The 19,688-nt window shown below is 39.1% G+C and overlaps 1 protein-coding gene across 1 annotated transcript in view; it reads left to right on the plus strand.

Annotated features, from left to right (window-relative positions):
- LOC102889885 (dystonin) overlaps positions 1-19,688 on the plus strand; it is a 401,789-nt gene that overhangs the window by 68,233 nt on the left and 313,868 nt on the right. Inside the window, exon 4 of the mRNA XM_025042814.1 lies at positions 15,339-15,546. Coding sequence (XP_024898582.1) covers positions 15,339-15,546 — 208 coding nt within the window. The remainder of the gene's footprint in view (positions 1-15,338; positions 15,547-19,688) is intronic.

Here is a 19,688-nt window from a genome sequence, read left to right on the forward strand (position 1 = left end):
ATATCTTAAGTTTATTTTTATAATATGTGTAATAACCATGACTCCAGGCAAACTCATCTGTTTATTAGAGCAAAAGAATCAGGAAGTCTGAGATCTAGACGTTTCGGGATTCTAGGGAAGTGAAAAACAGCTTCTTCTGAAACAAAAATGCTGCTTTTTATAAACAAATGACTATCATTATTTCCTGTTTTTTAACCTTATTAAACACTGTTTTGAAATATCATCAGCTCTTTGTAGCTCCAGAGATAACCATAATTAAGTAAAACTGTACAAGAAAAGAAGTTAGGAAGCCACACAGACATTTCACATCAATCGCATTTTTATTGTTGCTAACTAATGATAATAATGGCAATGTGGCATTTCTTAAGCACTCTGGTGAGCTGGGCACAGTGCTAGGCGATGGACATTAGTTAATTTAATCCTGACAGCAACCCTAGGAAGTAGAGTTTCTTTATAGATGAGAAAACCAAAGCTCAGAAAGGTTAAGTAGCTTGTCCACAGTCAAGTAGCTAATGAGTAGTGAAGCTGGGCCAGGAAGCACCTGATCTGCAGGACTCCAGGGCCATGGCTAACCTCTAACCTCAGTTCTCTGTTATCTTGCCAATGAGCTTGCTGAGAACTGTTTCATTTCTAATGGTTAGGGAAGTTTTACTGTGGGTTGTGAGACTATGTTATGCTTTAAACCTCTTTTTCCAAGACAGGCTTCAGGGCGAGTGTAACAGACAATGATCGTGGGAGAAAGAGAATAAGTAAGAAGAAATTATTATTTAATGAAAGAAATTGATATTTACGCAGTACCTAATGTATGTTCGGCAGTTTAGATGTTTTTGCAAAATCCACTCACTATTCATGAGTCCGTTCCACAAATATTTACTGAGGGCCTGTGGTGGGTTTGTCACTAGTTGTGCTAGGAACTGGGGATACAACCATGAACAAAACAAAGTTCCTGTACCCCCGGAGCTTATTATCCAGTGGGAGAGACAGACAACATGTTACATTTAACATGTAAATAAAAAACATGTCAGGTGGTGATAAGTGCTATGGGGAAACTGAAGCAAGTTAAGGGGTATAGAATAAGGGGAGTGGGGAGGGAGAACAATATTATATAAGGTTGCTCAGGAAGAACTTTCTCAAAAAAGATGACGTTTGAGCAGAACTTTAAAGACAGATCGTGATGCTTTGTAGGCCATGGTACAGGCCTTGGATTTCACCCTGAATGAAGGGGGAGGCTACTGGAGGGTTTTGAGCACAGGCATGATATACTTTGACTTGTACTTTTAAAGACTCCATCTAGCTTGTGTGGAGAATAGACTGTTGAGGGATAAGGAGAGAATGTGACTTAGAAACAGAAGTCATTGTCATTTATTTAGTGCATAGTATGTACTGTATGTATATCACTTCTAATTATTTAAGTAATCCAATTGAATTAAGTTAGCCTGTGCAGCAGATGGTAGGACTAAAAAGCTCCTAGTAGCTTAGGGATTTAACTAACGCCACACAGCTATGACTGTAGGAATTCTCTATCAAACTGACAATTTTGGCACAACTCTTTAAAATGACAGCTGTCATTTAGGGTGTCCTCTGTATGCCAGATTTGGTCCTAAGTGCCTTGAATACGTTATTTCTGAGTAGTAGGTCTTATTCTCATTTGTAGACGAGGAAGTCAAGGTTCACAGAAATTGTGACTTAATGACTTGCAACAAGGCCTTAATAGCTTTTAAGTGGCAGAACTGAGAACTGAAGCCCTGATCTGTGGACCTCTTAACTATGGTAAAGCAAGGAATTTACAAAATTGTGAACAATTTTACTCTACCTTTTTGCCTTTTCCCCCTTGGCTTTGATTGCTTTCAGGTGATCCACACCATCCTTTTTGGAGGAAATTGTCTGATAAGTTACTAATAGCTCAAGATGCCTTTGTATATTTTATTATCCGTCTTATAAGTCTGTGCATTTTATAGGGAGAGGAACATTGAAGAGCGAATCTCTAATGGGAGAATTTCAGACCTTTACCAGTTTTTGGTAAGATTTTCTGACTCCATCAGATTACGTGAAAGATTGTGTTGTCTCAGGAGAATCAGGAAGGCAAGTGAAAAGATTAGGACATCTGTCTCCATGACTCAACAGAGGTGATGATGAGCCTGTCCTCTGAAGTAGAGAAGCAAGGAGTTCATTGTCACATTTAAATTCAAAGCATGTACCCCAGGCAGTATTTCTCTTGAGTAGTATTATAAATTAGGGCCAAGCTGTGTTTCTGTTAGTACAGAGATTCATTTGACTCCTTGAATCTCTGTCTCTGTGATAGTCAGAACTGGCTCTAGCAAAAGTTGTGAGATGGACAAAGTTTATGTTGTTTTACTCCTAGGAGCCTCAGTGTTCCCTCTTATCAAAATATTTCTTTAGGATGTAATCTGCTGACTTAATTTATACCAAAGTATAAATGACTGATATCACTGTTTTCTATCTTTTAGAAGCTTGATTAGTAATAAGAAGCTTTAAACCAAAAGAATCGTTATTATTGGAATTTATACATCAGTGTGCCGGTGATATAAAGGGAGGTAAAAAAATTTTTTGAAGTCTTCAAGATGATATATTTTTGATATAACAATCATCACTGCTTTTTAAAGAAATCTTTACCTGGTTTTCATTTTATCTTTTCATCTTAGAATGAAATGCTATAAAAATATTTTGAGTATTATGTGCTAGGCAGGCATCATACTAGATACTTTACATACATTATATCACTTTAGTATTGCCTAAAAGGCAATGAAGTAGGTGTGATTATCCACATTTAGAATATAAGTCAGAGAGGTTAAATAACTTTCTCATGATAGTATGGGTGGTGAGTAAAATGGAGGAAATACTGTGGCCTTCTAACTCAGCCTAATTAAAGTCCTGCATAGTTTATCTTTCCATTAAATTATATAGTGTATGCATTATAGCAGTTGTTGTTACTTCCCTGAAATGTAGTAAAAGTGAATTGTAAAACCCTTATAAAGTAATATTGTAGCCCAATGTATTAGTTAGGGTTCTCCAGAGAAACAGAACTGATAGCACGCGCACGCGCGCGCGCGCGCGCACACACACACACACACACACACACACACACATACACACACACACACACACCCCCTAGGGATTTGCTTCTGCTTGGGCGAAGCCACCGGCAAATCCAAAAGCTGCAGGGCAGGTCGCAGGCTAGAAATTCAGATAAGAGTTGATATTGCTCTCTTGAGTCTGAATTCCATGTGGCATCAAGCCAGAAACTCAGGTAGGATTTCTGTGTTGCAATCTTGAGGAAAATTCCTCTGTCTTCGAGAAACCTTAGTCTTTGTTTTAAGGCCTTTAACTGCTTGGGCGAAGCCACCCACACTATGAGGGTATTCTGCTTTACTTGAAATCACATCTAAAAAAAAATACCTCTACAGCAACATCTAGCTTGGTGTTTTTGCCAACAACTGGGTGCTATGGCTTTGCCAAGTTGACACATAAAATTAATCATTGTACCAATAAACAATGATTTTCATTGAATAGATTTTTGAAGGTCTCTGGGTTCCTCACCTGCTAACTTTCCAGCTGGTTCCTGTGCTGTGGATACAGATGTAGGACCAGTTCAGGAGGAAACAAAGCTGGGCACAAGGGAATTCATTCATTCTATGGTGTTTCTGATAGAATTCATCATATTATTTTGTGAACATGGATTCATATCTTTAAAATTCTTCTTGGTTTTATGTTATTGTTGGAGGAAGCTATCAGACTGGCTGTGAAAGCACCAGTTGAGAAAGGGAGGAGAAAAATAACTTAAGCAATATTTCAGGGTCAGGAGTGCAGCTGGGAAGGGGAGGAAGGTCAGGGGATTGGAATTCACACAAATAAGTGTACAATAGGACTAAGGAGGAGTAGGGTGGAGCTGCAGCGGTGGAGCACAGGATTATAACTGATAAGAGATCCCTGCCATGGGTGCCGTGAAAGAATGAATGAATTTGCTTTAAAAGCCCATTGGAGTTACCTATTTTCTTCTTATAGACAATTAGAAGTCAGAAAAATATGAGTATTGCTATTTTTTTTGTTGTTTTTAAGGCTCATAAAATGTTACAGGAAACATGTAAATGACATGTCTGTTATATTTTCTAGTACAACTCCTCTGTGAAAGGAAGTGATGAACAAGATGGCTTATGCACTCTTGTTCCCCGTGTGTATAAGAAAAAAGACAAATGAAGGATTGGGCGGCTCAGTGATGCTTTGGTACCAGCATGCGGCCAACTCTGCAGACCCTTGCATGACACTGACCAGCTGCAGCTTCTGTAAGGGGCAGGTTTCCATAATCACACCCTACAGTGGCTGGGACCAGGTCTGGAATGGGAGGGAAATACGGGTCTCTTGGAGGTTGATGTCTAGCTGGCTTTTTACCTTAAACCAGTCTGTCATCATGCACTTGTTGGCTTCTCAGAGAGACTTGACATCTTGACCCTCCTTGTAAAACTCATCTGGGACCCACTTATTTTTCTTTTGCCCTTCTCTGGCTCCCCATTGTTATATTTGTGTGTGACTTCCAACCTTCTTCTCACTGCTAGGTGAACTACCTTAACTTCTTACTCTATCAGCTACAGGCCAGACTTCTTCTTGCCTTCTCTTTTTTTAGTCTCTAAATATTTCTCAGATCCATCCTCTCCTTTTCATCCCTAATATCAGTGATTGAGTTTAGGCTGTCATCATTTGCTGGACTGTTATAATGACTGCCAACTAATCTCGTCTGAGGTTGACCTCTCTCCAGTCCATTCTCTCCGTGGCTGTCAGGGCAAACTATTTCTAACCCTTCAGCAACAATTTGGCACCTACAAGATCAAGTCTAAGCTCTAGCATTGCATGTAGGCTCTCCATGATCTCTATCGACTGCCTGCTTCTCCAGCCTCATCTGGTATCACTTCTACCTCATGCTTTCTAAGGACCTTATGATTTTCCCACGTCTCATTCTAGGGTTAGATAACTCATAGGTCTCAACATTCTTCTCCTCCTCTCCTCTATCTTCTTATTAGTTACCTTAATACCCATTTTGGAATAAGATGGCAATAAACAAGCAAGCAAACAAATACATTCCCTTCTTCTCTGGTTTTAGAGTAGTTCAAAGTAGCCTGAAAATGAAAAATGATGTTAAGGGAAGGAGGATATGGAGGAGGGGGTATCTGCTGCTGTGGTGATTGTGTGTGTGTGTGTGTGTGTGTGTGTTCACGTGTGTGTGTTCATGTGTGTGTAAGGGAGAGAAAATGAGGGGGGAGGAGAAAGACAGACAGGGAGAGAGAGACAGACAGAGAGAGACAGACTCACGGATGGACAGATTCTGCATTTCTAGCCCTATTTGGCAGAGCTTCCTCTCAGTCTACTTATATTGGATCCAGCTGCTGAAGCCAAGCTGCCAAGCCAGTAGATTCATTCAACAGACAATCATTGGGGTTCACTCCCAAGAACTGGGATTCTAAGGTAGATGGACAGTCACACAGCAAGTTTGAAACTTAGTCTATAAACTCTGATGTAAATTATATCACTTTTTTTTTTTTCTTTTCTTTTCATCTCAACTTAGGTTCTGACTCCCGGTCTCCTGTTTTGCCAGGCTTGGTGCTTCTCATTTCATTTGCCTCAGAGTTGGGTTAAGGTTCTGGGGTCTGATAGGATGCCAAAGTTTTAGCAAATAGGAGAGAACATCTGTGTCTCCAGATTATGTTGACATACCCCATGTGACTGCTCCACAGGGCCCTTCAGGCTGCTTCTGGGTTACTCCCAGGACACAGAGATCTTTTGAAAAGTTAACCATGTTGTCTGCTCCCTTAGACATACCATGCACCTATCTCTCTCTGGGACTTCTTCTGGGATTCAAGAAGTCCTCTGGTCCTGGATCCACAGATGCTTCCTCTAGCCTAAGGGTGCCTCTTTTAATGCTGTGGGAAGTCTTTTTTCCAGAGCCCTCTGCCCTTTTCTACAATCTTAGCCTTGACAGTTTTAGGTTTGTGGAAAATAAAAACTAGGTGTGTTTGTAGGCTGTTCCTGTTTCCTTCCCTGACACAGAGCTTCCCCTAGGGATAAAGCAAGGAAAAGAAAGGCCTAGGTTACCTTCTGAAAGAGAAATCTATTATAAAGACAAAATGAAACCTGAGGTAGCCTTTAGTGTAGATACAGATCGAGGCTTTGGACCACATAGTTGTTCCGGATGATCTCAAGAACTCTTAAGACTGCAATGTACAGCAGATCTTAGGGAAAACCCAAATATTAGTTAAGTGCATTTGTAATATACTTAGCATTTATTCCCCAGAGGGGAGGCTGCGATTGGACTGGGTTACCACCATCCAATAGGAAGCATCCCAGCTGGGTAGAGTTTTCTGGCAAGCCGGCTCAGAGGCAATGGACCTCCTTGTGTCCAGGAACTGCTCCCTGGCCCTAATCAGGGTGATTTACACACATGGAACAAGCCCTGTTTTCCTCAGAAGGGGGCGATGGAAGTACCAGGCACTTAAAGTTTCATGAACTTAGCTTCAGTGCAATAATGAAAGCTTTTTTTAAAAAAAAATGAAAAAGTAACTCTTCCAATTGATTGAAGTAGTAACAAGTGAGAAAATAACTATGTAAAAGCTATTATCAAAAGCAATTTTCTGAAGTCTCATTAACGAAGACAGATAATGAAAATGAAGGTATAAAGACACAACCCTGCTTATGTTTCAACAGGGAAGAATTGAATGTAATTGCTTTGTAAAGATAATATGTTTGTCTAGGTTTTGTTATTGTCTTCAACAATGGAGACAATGAATTTAAAAATAAAAAAACAATTGAGTTTAAAAGAAAAAAGAGAGAACCGTATGGAAAAGATGCAAGGTGTCCTAAAGAATTGAAGGTTCAATTAGTGAGCTTAGGGAGGATAGATATGGAAACCACACTGGCCTTATCTCCTGAGAGCCTCTGTTAGTATGACTTAGTTCCAGTAGCCTCTAGTTTCCATGTCTCAGTTTGTCGTTTCAAATTTCCTGGAGGGACAACCATACAGGCTCAACTGGAGTTCGTCATCTACCACTGGATCACTCAAGTGTGAATAGGTAACATCACTTAATGCTAAAATTTACTTATGCTCTCTACATATCGGGCATTGCTTGTAGTACTTTTCAAGTATTATTTATTCTACCACAACGTCCCTATGTATTAGGTAGTTATGTTTCCCATTACTCAGATGAGTAACCAAAGCCCAGAGAGACCAAGCAGTTTTCCAAGGTTGTATATCTTTGACTCAACATTCAATTTTTTGGCATGACACACACATATCTTTAACTTTATGACTAGACAGGATAGATGCTAGTTGGGGTTTGGTCTTATCCTGTTGTTATATGTTAGGTCACCACATGAGTACTTGTAGCCCCCGTCTTCTTTCCAGCAAAAGTTAGAATCATATCCTGGCTGTCTGAGGTCCTTGGCATCAAAGCCTCCTCCATGACTTAGAAAACGGTAGGAGAAATGTGTGGGGAGCCGAGTTGACCATGGGTAGGGGCAGGAGCCAAAAAACGTGGGAATCAGCAGCAGTAGTGATGGGCAGATGGTCCAATTAGATACACGAAGATCATGAGCCAGCATTTATTGACATTTGAAATGTTAACCAGGGTTCTTGGGATAGGACAGAATGAGATCAGCACTTGGTTTTCACTAGAAACATGGCGTCACCTATTTCTGTTTGACACTAATTGAATTGAGATCTTTGGGTAGCCCTCTTCTTTTTGTTTGTTTTGTTCTCTGTTCTCTAGTTTTTTTCTCCTTATTTTTCAAACTGTCATCCCTTTTTATGGATTACCATTATGCCTACTTTTCTCCCCTCTGTTGTTCCTTTACTCTCTGAATGCAGCAATGCCATCTATCCCTTAATTTATGCCAGGGGCCCCAAACTCATATGCCTACAGGGTCCAGCTATCATAAATGAATAAAGTGGGCCAGATAAGGATTGTGTCAGACTAGAAAGCATATGTCCTTTCTACGACTAGCCCCAGTGCTCCACATGTGAATTTTAATGTAAAATTCCCAATTTTTGAATGCTTATCATTAATTAGATTTTTAAAATGGGAAGGTCATTCACAGAACATTTATAGCAAGGGTCCCCAACCTCCGGGTGACAGACCCGTACTGGTCCATGGCCTGTTAGGGACCGGGCTGCACAGCAGGAGTGAGCAGCAGGCCACCGAGTGAAGCTTCATGTGTGTTTGCAGCTGTTCCCCAGCGCTAGCACCACCACCTCAGCTCCACCTCAGATCATCAGGCATTAGATTCCCATAGGAGCACCAGTCACTGGTACCAGAAATGTTGGAGACCGCTCTCAGCAGGCAACAAGTTTGGATATGATACTGTTGGAAGAGTGAAGAAGGTGGGGAACACCCGCATCTCCATCCTGGTTTCTAAGGGGACTATAGATGTTCCAGTCTATTTCTCCCTCCTAACTGACTTTATACATATTTTTATGAATATTTATATTATTTCACTGGAAGACATTTTACAGCCTATGTAAAGATGATAATATTTAATTATGTGTTGGTTATTTATCACCTTTGCTCTCCCAATTAGATTTTAAGCTCCTCCAAGGCAAAAGCCTATGAGTACTTAAGATATATTTTTAAGTGATTGACATAAATTAACATCCTTTTAAAATATTAGATTAAGTATTCTCTAGTTAAAGGGATAGTTTTAGTATTTGAGTTTGTCTTTGTAATGTGTTTCTGTTTTGTGGGGCTATTTTCAGAGTTATGTTTGCTTTTCTTTCACGCAAATTATTTAAAATTTCTTTCTCAGTTTGGAAAGACTTTGCAGATGTTCGAATGAAAAATAGTTCTTGTTGTCTCTATTTGTATAATTGTAATATGATTGAATTAGGGTGGACTGCAAAAAAAGATGTCTATGCTATTTTGAAAGATTTTTACAATTTTAGAAAAATTTGGTATTTTGATACTTGACATCGTTTTTCTTTTATTTGTAATCTATTTGAGGAGAGGATTAATGGACATGTAGGAGCACATGGAACCAAAGAATCTTAGAGTTGGAAGAGACCAGAGAGCAAATTCAATATTCCCCTCAGTGAAGGCTTGATTCCTTGGAGTAGGAAGGTGCTCACTATTACGCAAAGCAGTCCTTTCCACTTTTGAGGACTTGTATATTTTGGTTGGGTTTTCTTGATTGTGAACTGACATCTGTCTGGTCATTTCCATGCTTTAGGCCTAGTTCTGAGCACAGAACAAGTCTAATCCTTTGAGGCTCCCCAAAAGCATGGTAAGATCTTTGAGGGCTATGATTATGTTGTATATTCCTCCCAGTGCCTGGGACCACATTTTAGGGCACTTAATAACACATGGTTGAGAGCACAGGCTTCGGGGTCAAAAAGACCGAGATGGAAATCTTTACTCTACCTTGTACTGACAGGATAACTGTGAACAAGTTACTAACCTCTGCAAGCATGTGTTTCCTTATTGGGTTATACCAATTATTAAATAAGATAGTGAAAATACTTAGTATAGTCCACAACTATAGTCACTCAATAAATGATGCATACAGTTAGAACATGCTGGTTAAATTGAAAGGAGGGAAGTCTTGCAGAATGTCTTAGTGCTAATCCAAGACTGCCTAGAATCTGAAGCCATGCTCCTCGTGGAAATGACTCTTTGATACTTACCTTGTAGAGCTTCTTACATAGCTAGAGGAAAACGATGTTGAAATTTCCTCCATCTGTGGCCTATCAGGGAGCTCAGTTTCTCCAGAAATATAATACCACTGATCACTCTAACCAATGTGCAAACAGCCCAGAAAGAGTTTGTGTCCTGAATTCCAGTTAACCTTTTTTTGTTGGTTGATGCACTGGGCCTCTCCACCTAGGAAGGAACCTTTGACTTCTTTAACTCTTTGCCCAAAGCCTCCTCCCTTGAGTCAGATCCAAGAACCTTCCAGCTTCCCCTCTCTTTAACCTCCCTTTCCTCTCTAGCTCCACCCAGGTTCCTCTTCCTCTCTGAATTAAAGCCTCCTACAACTCTCCCCTAAAAGGAGAGAGTGAGAGCCAGCCAAGGCCTCACCAACCCAGAAGCCCCTCTCCTTCTTATTATTTAAAGGTGGTTTCCAATTGAGAGGCTAATTTAGAGCTATTTATTTAATGAGAGAGTTTTTGAGTTATTCCACTAGTTTTGAAACAATTTTAAACTAAAACAAATACCCGGTCCCTAAAGTTTACCATCACTCATTTTGTCTTCTAGGGATTAAACATACTTTCTTACATTTTCCTCAACTGTTTTCTTCTATATTTATTTGTGATAGAGATTGTTTTCCTTGAGATCTCTAAGATCAGATAATATGCCCTTTTTGACTTATTTCCAAATAAAAAACCTAGTATATAAGGATAGTCGTGAGCCATGCCATATATTTTTATACTATATGTAAGGAGTTAGTGTTTGTATTTATTTAATTAAGGGGATTATAAACAAAATTGAATTCTCTTTTTTATAAATTTTGATGTCTTTTTTGTTTATATAAAATATAAAAAATTGTATATTATTGAACCAACTGTATATTCACCAAATTGTATGTTAAATGAATAATAGAGAAGCTTCTTTTATATCCTTCCATCTAAACCTGTGTTTAGGACTGAGGCAAGCAGATCTCCTTTCTCTGGTGTCTTGGTGACTTAAGCCTCTGCTGTAGTGGTTCTCTAAGTGTACGTGAAGATATGCTACAAGAAATTACTTACATGGACACTATCACTGTGTGCTTGCAACCTCGAGATATTGGTCTTACGAGAATGGGCCTAAACTAAGCAACACTTAAAACAAAACAAAACAAAACAAAACAGCCTTCCTATGTGTTTCCTCTCAACTCTCCATTTTGAAAATATTCAAATTTACAGAAAAGTTGAAAGAATAGTATAGTGAATATTTTTTGTTAACCCATTGCCATATTTACCGATGCTATTTTTTTATTGAAACAGTGGAAAATAAGTGCAGACATCATGAGTTTCTTCAGCCTGCGTCTTCTATGTTAAAAACATTTTTCTATGTAACCTCAGTACCATTATCACATTTTAGAAAGTTAACAGTAATTTCCCAATATTTATAATAAATAATCCATGATCCATGTTCAGATTGTCCAAGTTGTCCCTAACATGTCCTGTTAGTTTAAGAAACAAAACAACAACAAAACTAACCAGAATCCAATCAAGGTTCACGAATTTGTTGTTACGCTTCTTTTGTCTTTTTAAATTTAGAATAGTTCCTGTTCTTTGGATATGTATATTTTATGACATTGACCCTTTAGAAGAGTGCAGGACAGTTAATTTGTAGAATTCCTCACACTCTGAATTTGCCTGATTATTTCCTCATGTGCTTCTTGTTTTTAATTTTTTTTTGGTAACTGTTTGGAAATATATTTACAGAAATGTGCATAAGTGATAAGTATGCGGGTTTGTGAAAGTTAACTTTCCAGCCTCTGGGATTCTAAAAGTCTGGCTATTTTACAAACCCTTATCTCTGTACTTGTTTCTCTGTTGCATTTAGAGAATGCCTAGTGCAGAGACAATTTCCTGGCACTTTCCTACTGACCTGGGTGCTAAGGCTGGGCGACTTCCAATTTAGGCAGTTCCATTGTACTTATCTCAGATCCCCCACCGGGGTTTCAGTTAGAAAAGTTATTGTTTAGTTCTCCTTCTAAAAATGTTGCATTATGTAATTATCCTGGCTTAGGAGATTTGGCTTGTTTTTATACCATGTGAATGAATTGGCTATTAGGAAAGTCATTTTAAAGCTTTTGATGATGTCATTCAATTGTTAAAATTGCTTTAATAACTAGGTTGTAATAAGACATAACACAGGCTCTTAATTTTTTTTTGGTTGTAGAGATCCAACATCATCAGTCCAGAGGTGGCTCCTAGTCTTTTATTTAAAAAAAGATCAGATGTTAAAAATATTATGACCTGGGCCAACTTTGTCTTTCCCATCTTAATTACCCTTTCCCTCTTTCCACAAACTTGGTTTTATGTCTCTTGTTCTCAATGCGCACACCAAATGGTGATGACAGATGATAGTGTAAATTGAGGTCTTAACCTTGGGTCAGTGGGTTAATAGACCCCTTAAAATTACATGCAAAGTTTGTGTGTATTTGTTTATGTGCTTAGTTTTGGAGAGAGGTTTCCATAGATTTCATGAACTTTTCAAGGGTTTCTATGGGCCCCAAAAGCACTGGCTTAGTTACTTCTTACTAGAGCCTTTGATATTTTCTCTGACCCTTGATCCTCTTTTTCTTTTTAGTAATCTTTTTGTGTATTTCTTTTAGATTGAGAAATTATAAGGAATAAAATAAAATTCATTCATAATGTTAGTCATCACCCAGAGACCCAGAGAGTTATCTGTCTACTGATTAATCTATCAATCATCTCTGTTTACCACCCCACATACATGCACAGTTTTTAAAGGAACCATTATGTCTGAATTCTTTCTACTCTGCTAGAAGTAGATTAATAATACTTTTGTTTAATGGCTACAGACTAGTCCATTGTATGAATATACTATAATTTATTTAACCAATCCCTTCTTGATGGACACAGACACAGATATTTTTATTTTAACAGGAATCAAACTTTAGACAACAATAGTAAAGGAGATAGGAATTTGAGGCTTTTGCTGGTCACAAGAGCCATCTTCCTTTGTTTTATCCTTCCAAGCCCCACATCAAAGATTCTGGACTTTGGGTCAGAGAACGTTTGCTTTTTCCAAAAGAAAAGGGAACTGTATTTTTATATTCTTCCCTCTAGTTCCCAAGATAGTGACATGAATTGGCAAGTTATTTCAAATTAATAAAGAGTATAATAGATTTAGAGGATCGATCGACTTCAAAACAGCTTTATTTAAAGCTATCCTCAATTTTTAGGGTTCAAATGGGCCTCAATTTATATAGTTTACCTATATTTTTAAAAGTGTTTATGAAAATTATTGCGGAAAAAATTTAATACTTTAATTGTTAAAATGCTTGAATCATGTAGCCTAGGAGAGACTTTATCATATATAGATATATATGATTTCTCTCAGTTTCTATGTGTGTCTATATTTTTATGTGATATATTGCTGAAAGAGGTGTTGTCGATAGCCTTTTCTTTCTTTTCTTTCTTATCTGTTTACCAATGACACTACCACATTAGAGACTGCACCAGTCAACACCCTTGGGTCCAGGGGTAGTAACTGTTCCCATCTGGCTATGTGTGATAAATGGTGTTTATGTCATAGCATAAATAACATTTTGCTCTTCAATCAGCTGAGACTCTGGCTATTAAAAAAATTTACTCTACAAAAATCAATAACCAGTGGTTTTTGGAAAGGAGCAGTTCTTTAATAGTCATTCCATAAGTCTGTTTGTAAAGATAAACAATCAAATTTTTATGCTCATTGAAAATAGTGTAGGCAACAAGAAGAAATATAATCTCACAGATAAAGGATGACCTTAATTAAGGACAGGTAGGAAGCGATTTTAAGGAAAACAGAAGGCAACCAAAGAAACTCAATACCCTTTTGAAAGTCTTTAAGAATGTCACCCTTTTTCACAGATCCAGCCAACAAACAGATCCAGCCAACATTACAACCTCAGAGAGCTCAAGATGAATTTCCAGAAAAGCACGGAAAGTAAATTAGGTTGATGATAGTATTTATTCTGCGACTGACTTAATGCCGCTTGCAACTCTCTATGGACTCTAGCTACAATACAGAAAATCAATTTTATTTATTTATTTGCCTCAACTGTGACTATTACATTATTACTACTAGGAAAACATACAAAATCTAAATAAATACATTATTATATTAGCCAAGGTGTGAAATTTCATGGAAAATAAAATGAAAGACTGCTTTTTTGGGGAAAGAATACTGCTGAAAATAGACCTTAGATGCTTTACATTGCAGGAATTATTATGTATACTTTTAAACTAATGGTGTTGGCCATGTGTACCAACGTGCCTGAATAGACTGAGGTAAGGTCAGTAGTCCTGGTTTACTTAAAGTTTATTTCACATGCCTTGGATGAATACTTAGAGATGTTGTTTTTGCTGTAGTTGCTGCTGCTTTTGTGAGAGCTCAGTGTTTTTGCTCAAATTGGAGCATGCTTCACTGATTTCTGTCTGTAACTTGCATTAGGAATCTGTGGCTGCAAGTTACATTTCAGGAACTCGAGTTATACCAGTTTTATATCTCCACCATGAGCCTCTCAGCAAAGTGGAATTCTGAATGGGAAGGTGGAGATTTCTGTTCAGTACTTTCATTTATAACCTTGTTCACAGCACAGATAGTTGGCATTCTTGTTTCTATTGTAAGCGAGTCGCTCTCTAAATAATCACAAACTTAACCCAATAAAGAAAGAAGAAATAGCATAGTGTGCCAGTTCTCTGACTGGAAGACCTAACCCTTTTATGCAAGGTATGACCTTGCAGATTTGCTCCTGCTGGATGAAGAGATGACTAACCTTCAGGCAAAGTGCTTTGAAAAAAGCATCATGTTTCTCATTTCACTGTGTAATGACCAGGAGCTGAGAAGAGCTGTTTCCTGTCACTGCACTGTATCATTCTCATTTACATTATTGGCAGCTGTTACTTTGCTAGAAGTTTAAATTATCTCAAGAACTCTAAACTGAGTTCAGAAGTTTGTTTATTGGCGCTGCCTTAGGTTTCTGAAAACAGTCTTTTGTGTTCTCTCAGTCTTAAGAAAAGGCTCTTCTCAGAATCGGCCCTTCCTCCCTCCTTGCTCTTTTCTGGGAACCTGCTTCACTCTCATGAAGAAAATTAAATAAGAAGGACAAGGGGCTCAAAACTGGTCAGAAAGAAGACTCCAGTGGTGAGGCGACTTGAAACGGAAAGGAATTGGGACTCAACATCCTGTATTTGTGCTTTGTTTTTGAAACTTCCAGTTAGTTGCATTAATGAATTAACCAGCAGTCTGTAACCAGCAGTAATGGAAAGTGTTTCTCCTGTCCTGGTGGGGGAGCCAAATACTATAGATTTGTAACAGGAAGGCTGTTGATTCTGGCTTCATTGTTGGGCCAGTCATTTGTGAGCTGGTGGCCGGACCGCAGGCCACACACTTCTGTGCAAATCTTCCATGTCCTGGAACTGCCCGGGTATTGTTTCTACTGTCGGAGACGTGGCCAAGAAAAGATGGTGAGCCCTGGGTTTCATTTCTCGTTTGTGTGTGTCCTCAGCGCCGAGGACGGTGCAGTATGCCCGATTCAGTTTGGGCGCAGGGAGGGGGGCTGTTGAAATCGATGAACATATGTGCTTTGCTGTTAATGCTTTTTTTCTGTGTCATCCTCTGTAGAGTTCCGGGAACGCGTCCTATCGCTGCTCTATGTCTTCCTCTGCGGATTTTTCTGATGAGGATGATTTCAGCCAGAAATCTGGCTCGGCATCTCCAGCTCCTGGAGACACCTTACCCTGGAATTTGCCTAAACATGAGAGATCGAAAAGAAAGATTCACGGGGGCTCGGTGCTGGACCCTGCTGAGAGGGCAGTGCTTAGGATAGCAGGTAAGAGCATCCGTGGGGAAGGGATGGAGCCTGGTCGAGAGTTGCGGAAATTCACCCATCTGCTCAGCTGAGGGCGGGGGCAAGAATGGGGTGCATATCTGGGAGCCGATGCATTGGGCACAGATTTGTGCTCAAGGTAGGGGAGGAAGATGACCATGTTTACTTTATGCCCCAATTTATCGATAAAACGATTTGCCCTGCCTGCTGGTGACTAAGCTGTTTGGCCCTGTCTTCTGCTCGGATGAATTGATATCTTTGAAATGCAAGGAAGTATTTACAGATCTCTGCATTAAACTTTCCTATTTACGTGCAGTAAACACTGTGACAATCTGGAAGTACATTGTTAACTCCAGCGATTCCTGGTGTATTTGCCAGAAGCTGTGAGAGCCTTCATTTTCATCTTTGCCCCGGAGCAAAGAGCTACGCAGATTTAACTGGGGTAGATTCCTGGTTTTCTGTACCCAAGATTGTGGAGGGTATTCCAGCAACTCAGATGCCATTTCTGATTTTATTTATTTATTTATTTGTTTATTTATTTATTTATTTATTTATTTATTTATTTATTTTTGTGTGTGTAGCATCTCTGTCAGCATCATGTGCCTATAGCTGCTTTCTGTCCTTAGCGCTTTTGAGGGTTTAGCCATCATGCATTCCTGATTAATTAATATATGGGAGGTGCCAGGGTTTCTGTTGTTACCTGGTGTTCCCTTGCATTGGCTGTAACAGTTGAACCAGAAGTGATGGCTTGTTTTACCCAGCTGAAAGCTAAGAACACCTTGGAAATCAATCCTCCAACCACGCAGTGCCCGTGTGGTTCGTGTGTATGTGTTCTGTGCTTGAGAGTTGCCTCTTGGGGTAGTTGTGCCTCCATTCCTTCAATAATTTTTTTCTCTTGGAAATAATAATAGAGTAGGATGAAGTATGTCTTTGGGGATCTCATGCAAAGGCCAAAGGCCAAGTGTTTTTTCAAGTCGGTCTCTGCAGACTCCTTTCCTCCCTCCTCCCCCTCTCTCAACTTTGGGGCCTGCTGCCCCTCAGTTTCTTTTGCCTTTGGCTATAATGCATAATTGGTACTTTATCTTCTTCTGAGGGGGCTGTAGGGGACTAGCCCGGAAACCAGCCACTGTGGCAGCTGAGAGTCCCCCTAGAGTCCCCCCAATGGGATTTTCTGATTACGGGAAAAACAAACAGCTCCCAGCCAGCCATTCTCTGGTCTGGGTTTCTGGGGCAACAGCCTTGAGCTTCTTCTGGCTTCCGTTGTGAGATGCTGGCTAGTCTCACCCAGGCCTTTGAAGAGGCGGGGTGGAGTGAGGAAAGGGGAGAAGGAGGGAAGGGGGAGAAGGGAGGATGGAGGATGGAGAGACTGTCTGTGAGCTAAATGAGAGTGAGCAGTGGTGACTTGGGAGACCTGGGGCAGACCTGGCTCTTACCTGCACACCTGGAGTACCAAAAAGTGTTTAGTCACTGAGCCTTGACTACTTGCCCTGTTGAAAATCCCCACTCCCCACCCCACCCCAGAAGGTCTGAGGTGCTGGGAGGAGACAAGGTTGGTATCAGATATTTGACTCAGCAGAAAGGGAAGATAGGAGAAAGAAGGGTATATGAGGGGAGCCGATGGGCCTTTTTGGAAAGCTTGGGGCATCAGAATAGGATACTTGTATTCTGTGCATTTTTGTGGAAGGTAGAGGTGCTTCTAAGCTTGAGAGTTTTGATAGTGGTAGCAAAGGTGGATATTTCTAGTAGGGAAGGAAGGGGCAGATATTCATCAGGAGGAATGAGATTATATAAACTGAGGAAGACTACTAGGCAGAAAGTCATGAGAAATTGGCGGAAACAATCTTAAATGTACACCCAAGGTGGAAGAACTGGAAGACCTGGGTGCTAATAGGATGCAGTGGACAAACAGATGCTGGTAGTAGACTGTAGACTCCATGAAGGCAGGGGGCATGTCTTATTATATATAAAATGCTTGTTGAGTGATTTGTGGGGATAGCTACCACGTTAGTGGTAGTCGATGCACTCGAGACCTCAAAGTTACATACTTCTAAGATTATGCTAATCAAAAACAGAACAAAATAAAATTAAGAAACAAAATAAGGAGCCCTAGTTTGGAAGTATACTATTGTTTTAAAATAAATATTGGTAAATTGGCTGTTTGCTACACAAATCATAATCAATAATCATACATGGAACATAGACTTGGGGGGCTAGTCCACAAATATCTCTTTAATTGTAATATATCTAAAATATGAAATTCAGGTATATTGTGTGTTAAATTTGCCATTGATCACCCAGTGTGAAGATAAGAGAATAGGGAATCTGAGCGAATTTGGTGCTGTAGATAGTTTGAAAACATACTATTAAGATTTTGACTTCTCATTTTATTAGACATTTTCACACTCTGCCTAAAATTCATCCCAACTCTGAAATCCATCCTTAGTGAGAGATGGGATGAGGTTCAGAAATGGTATGAGAATGTTCTCAGTGTTCATTACTTAGTAATAAAAGATTGAAAGTTCCATATTTTTATTTGTTTTTAAGATCATAAAAATAGAATTGAATATTAAAATTGTCTATAGCCAAAAAGACCATCTAGTCTACAGAATATCTTAATTCGTTCACATTTAATAAGTATTTATTGAGCCCCTGAAATGAAATGAAGTTTTGCCTCTAAAGAAGTCAGTCTAATATGATAGATGTGTTAGACATTTACAACATGGTGTGAGAGACTAGTTGTAAAGGCTGTAAGACATAATATTACAAGAACCCAGAGGAGAGTCTAATTAACTTGGACAGAGAGAGGAGGCATGGGGTGGGGGTTCCTGAAAGATTTCTGAGGGAAAGTGCCACTCGAGGTGAGATTTAAAGAGCTTGATGGAATTAGGGCGAAAGGGAAAGCCGTTTCAGAGGCCGGGAAACTATAAGAATAAAGGTAGGGAAACTTCAAGTAGAATGTGTAGCTAATGCATGGGATTTAGTAGGGAATAGCAGAAACTGTAAAGGTGTTTATGTGCAATACCAAGGAGATTAGACTATGCTGTAGGTGGTGGGGAATAGCTGAAAGATTTTTAAACCATGCAATGACATAATCAGGTTTACATTTCAAAAAGTCATATTGGTGATGATGTCACATGCCTGATACTTTACATTTTTAAAAGTGCTTTTGCATTTATTATGGTTCCTTCATTGTAAAATCTCAGACTATAATATACACAGTTCCTATATTTCAGAGGGGTCAGTGTGAGAATAAGGTAACAGAATGTAAGGAAAGGGGCTTTGTAATACCCATTGTATAAATGCCTTTTATATAAGAACAATACAGATCTGCTGTTCTTTAGCTACAGGATATTGTAAGTTGGGTTTCTCAGTCTTGAAGTGCCTGTAAAGGTGCACGGTTTATCAGTGACAATGCTATATTAAAATATGGATTTTTGTACCATGTGAATTCTTTGAAGTTGGAATTGAAGTATCTAAGTAGAGGAAGACTTTGGACTCAGGAAAACTTGAGTGTGCACTGATTATATTCATTAAAGTGGGTCCTGCTGGGTGTCAGTCTCTGATGAAGACTCAGACTCAATGACCTTAGTCATTATGAGGGAGACAAGACAGTTTTGAGAATCTGTGTTTGTACATGTGTGGTCTGTAAATGGAACGACTCTTACGAATCGAATTGCTAACCCTTTGATTTCAAGAAGGTATCACATATGATATCTGTTACTTCATCAACTAATGTTTACATAAATACCTACCAAGTTGCAGGAAAACTGTAGCAATCCTAAAGGCTAAGTGGGACATGGAATCAGAATAAGATTATAAGCCAGTGGTCAGAATAGAAAAGAGAAATGTGGTTTTGCTTTGTTTGGAATAGGCCAATTACTGAAAAGTAAAGCTTTCCAATTAAAACTTAAATTTTTTGAAGAGTATACCAGTTTTTCAAGAGTACTCATCCCCACTTAAGAGTTAAAGGAAAGAAAAGGGTCTAGATTCACAGCACTGAAAAAGAAAAAAAAAATATATCAAGGACAAAAAGGTCAATACATATGAAAAGAAGAAATAGGGAAGACGTGAGCAAGAGGTGAAGTCAGATGGTTAACAATGAGCCGATTTATTTAATGATAATAGCTAACACTTATAAAGCTATT

The sequence above is a fragment of the Pteropus alecto genome, unplaced genomic scaffold, assembly GCF_000325575.1.
Source record: "Pteropus alecto unplaced genomic scaffold, ASM32557v1 scaffold7, whole genome shotgun sequence".
In the NCBI taxonomy this organism is placed as follows: Eukaryota; Metazoa; Chordata; class Mammalia; order Chiroptera; family Pteropodidae; genus Pteropus; species Pteropus alecto.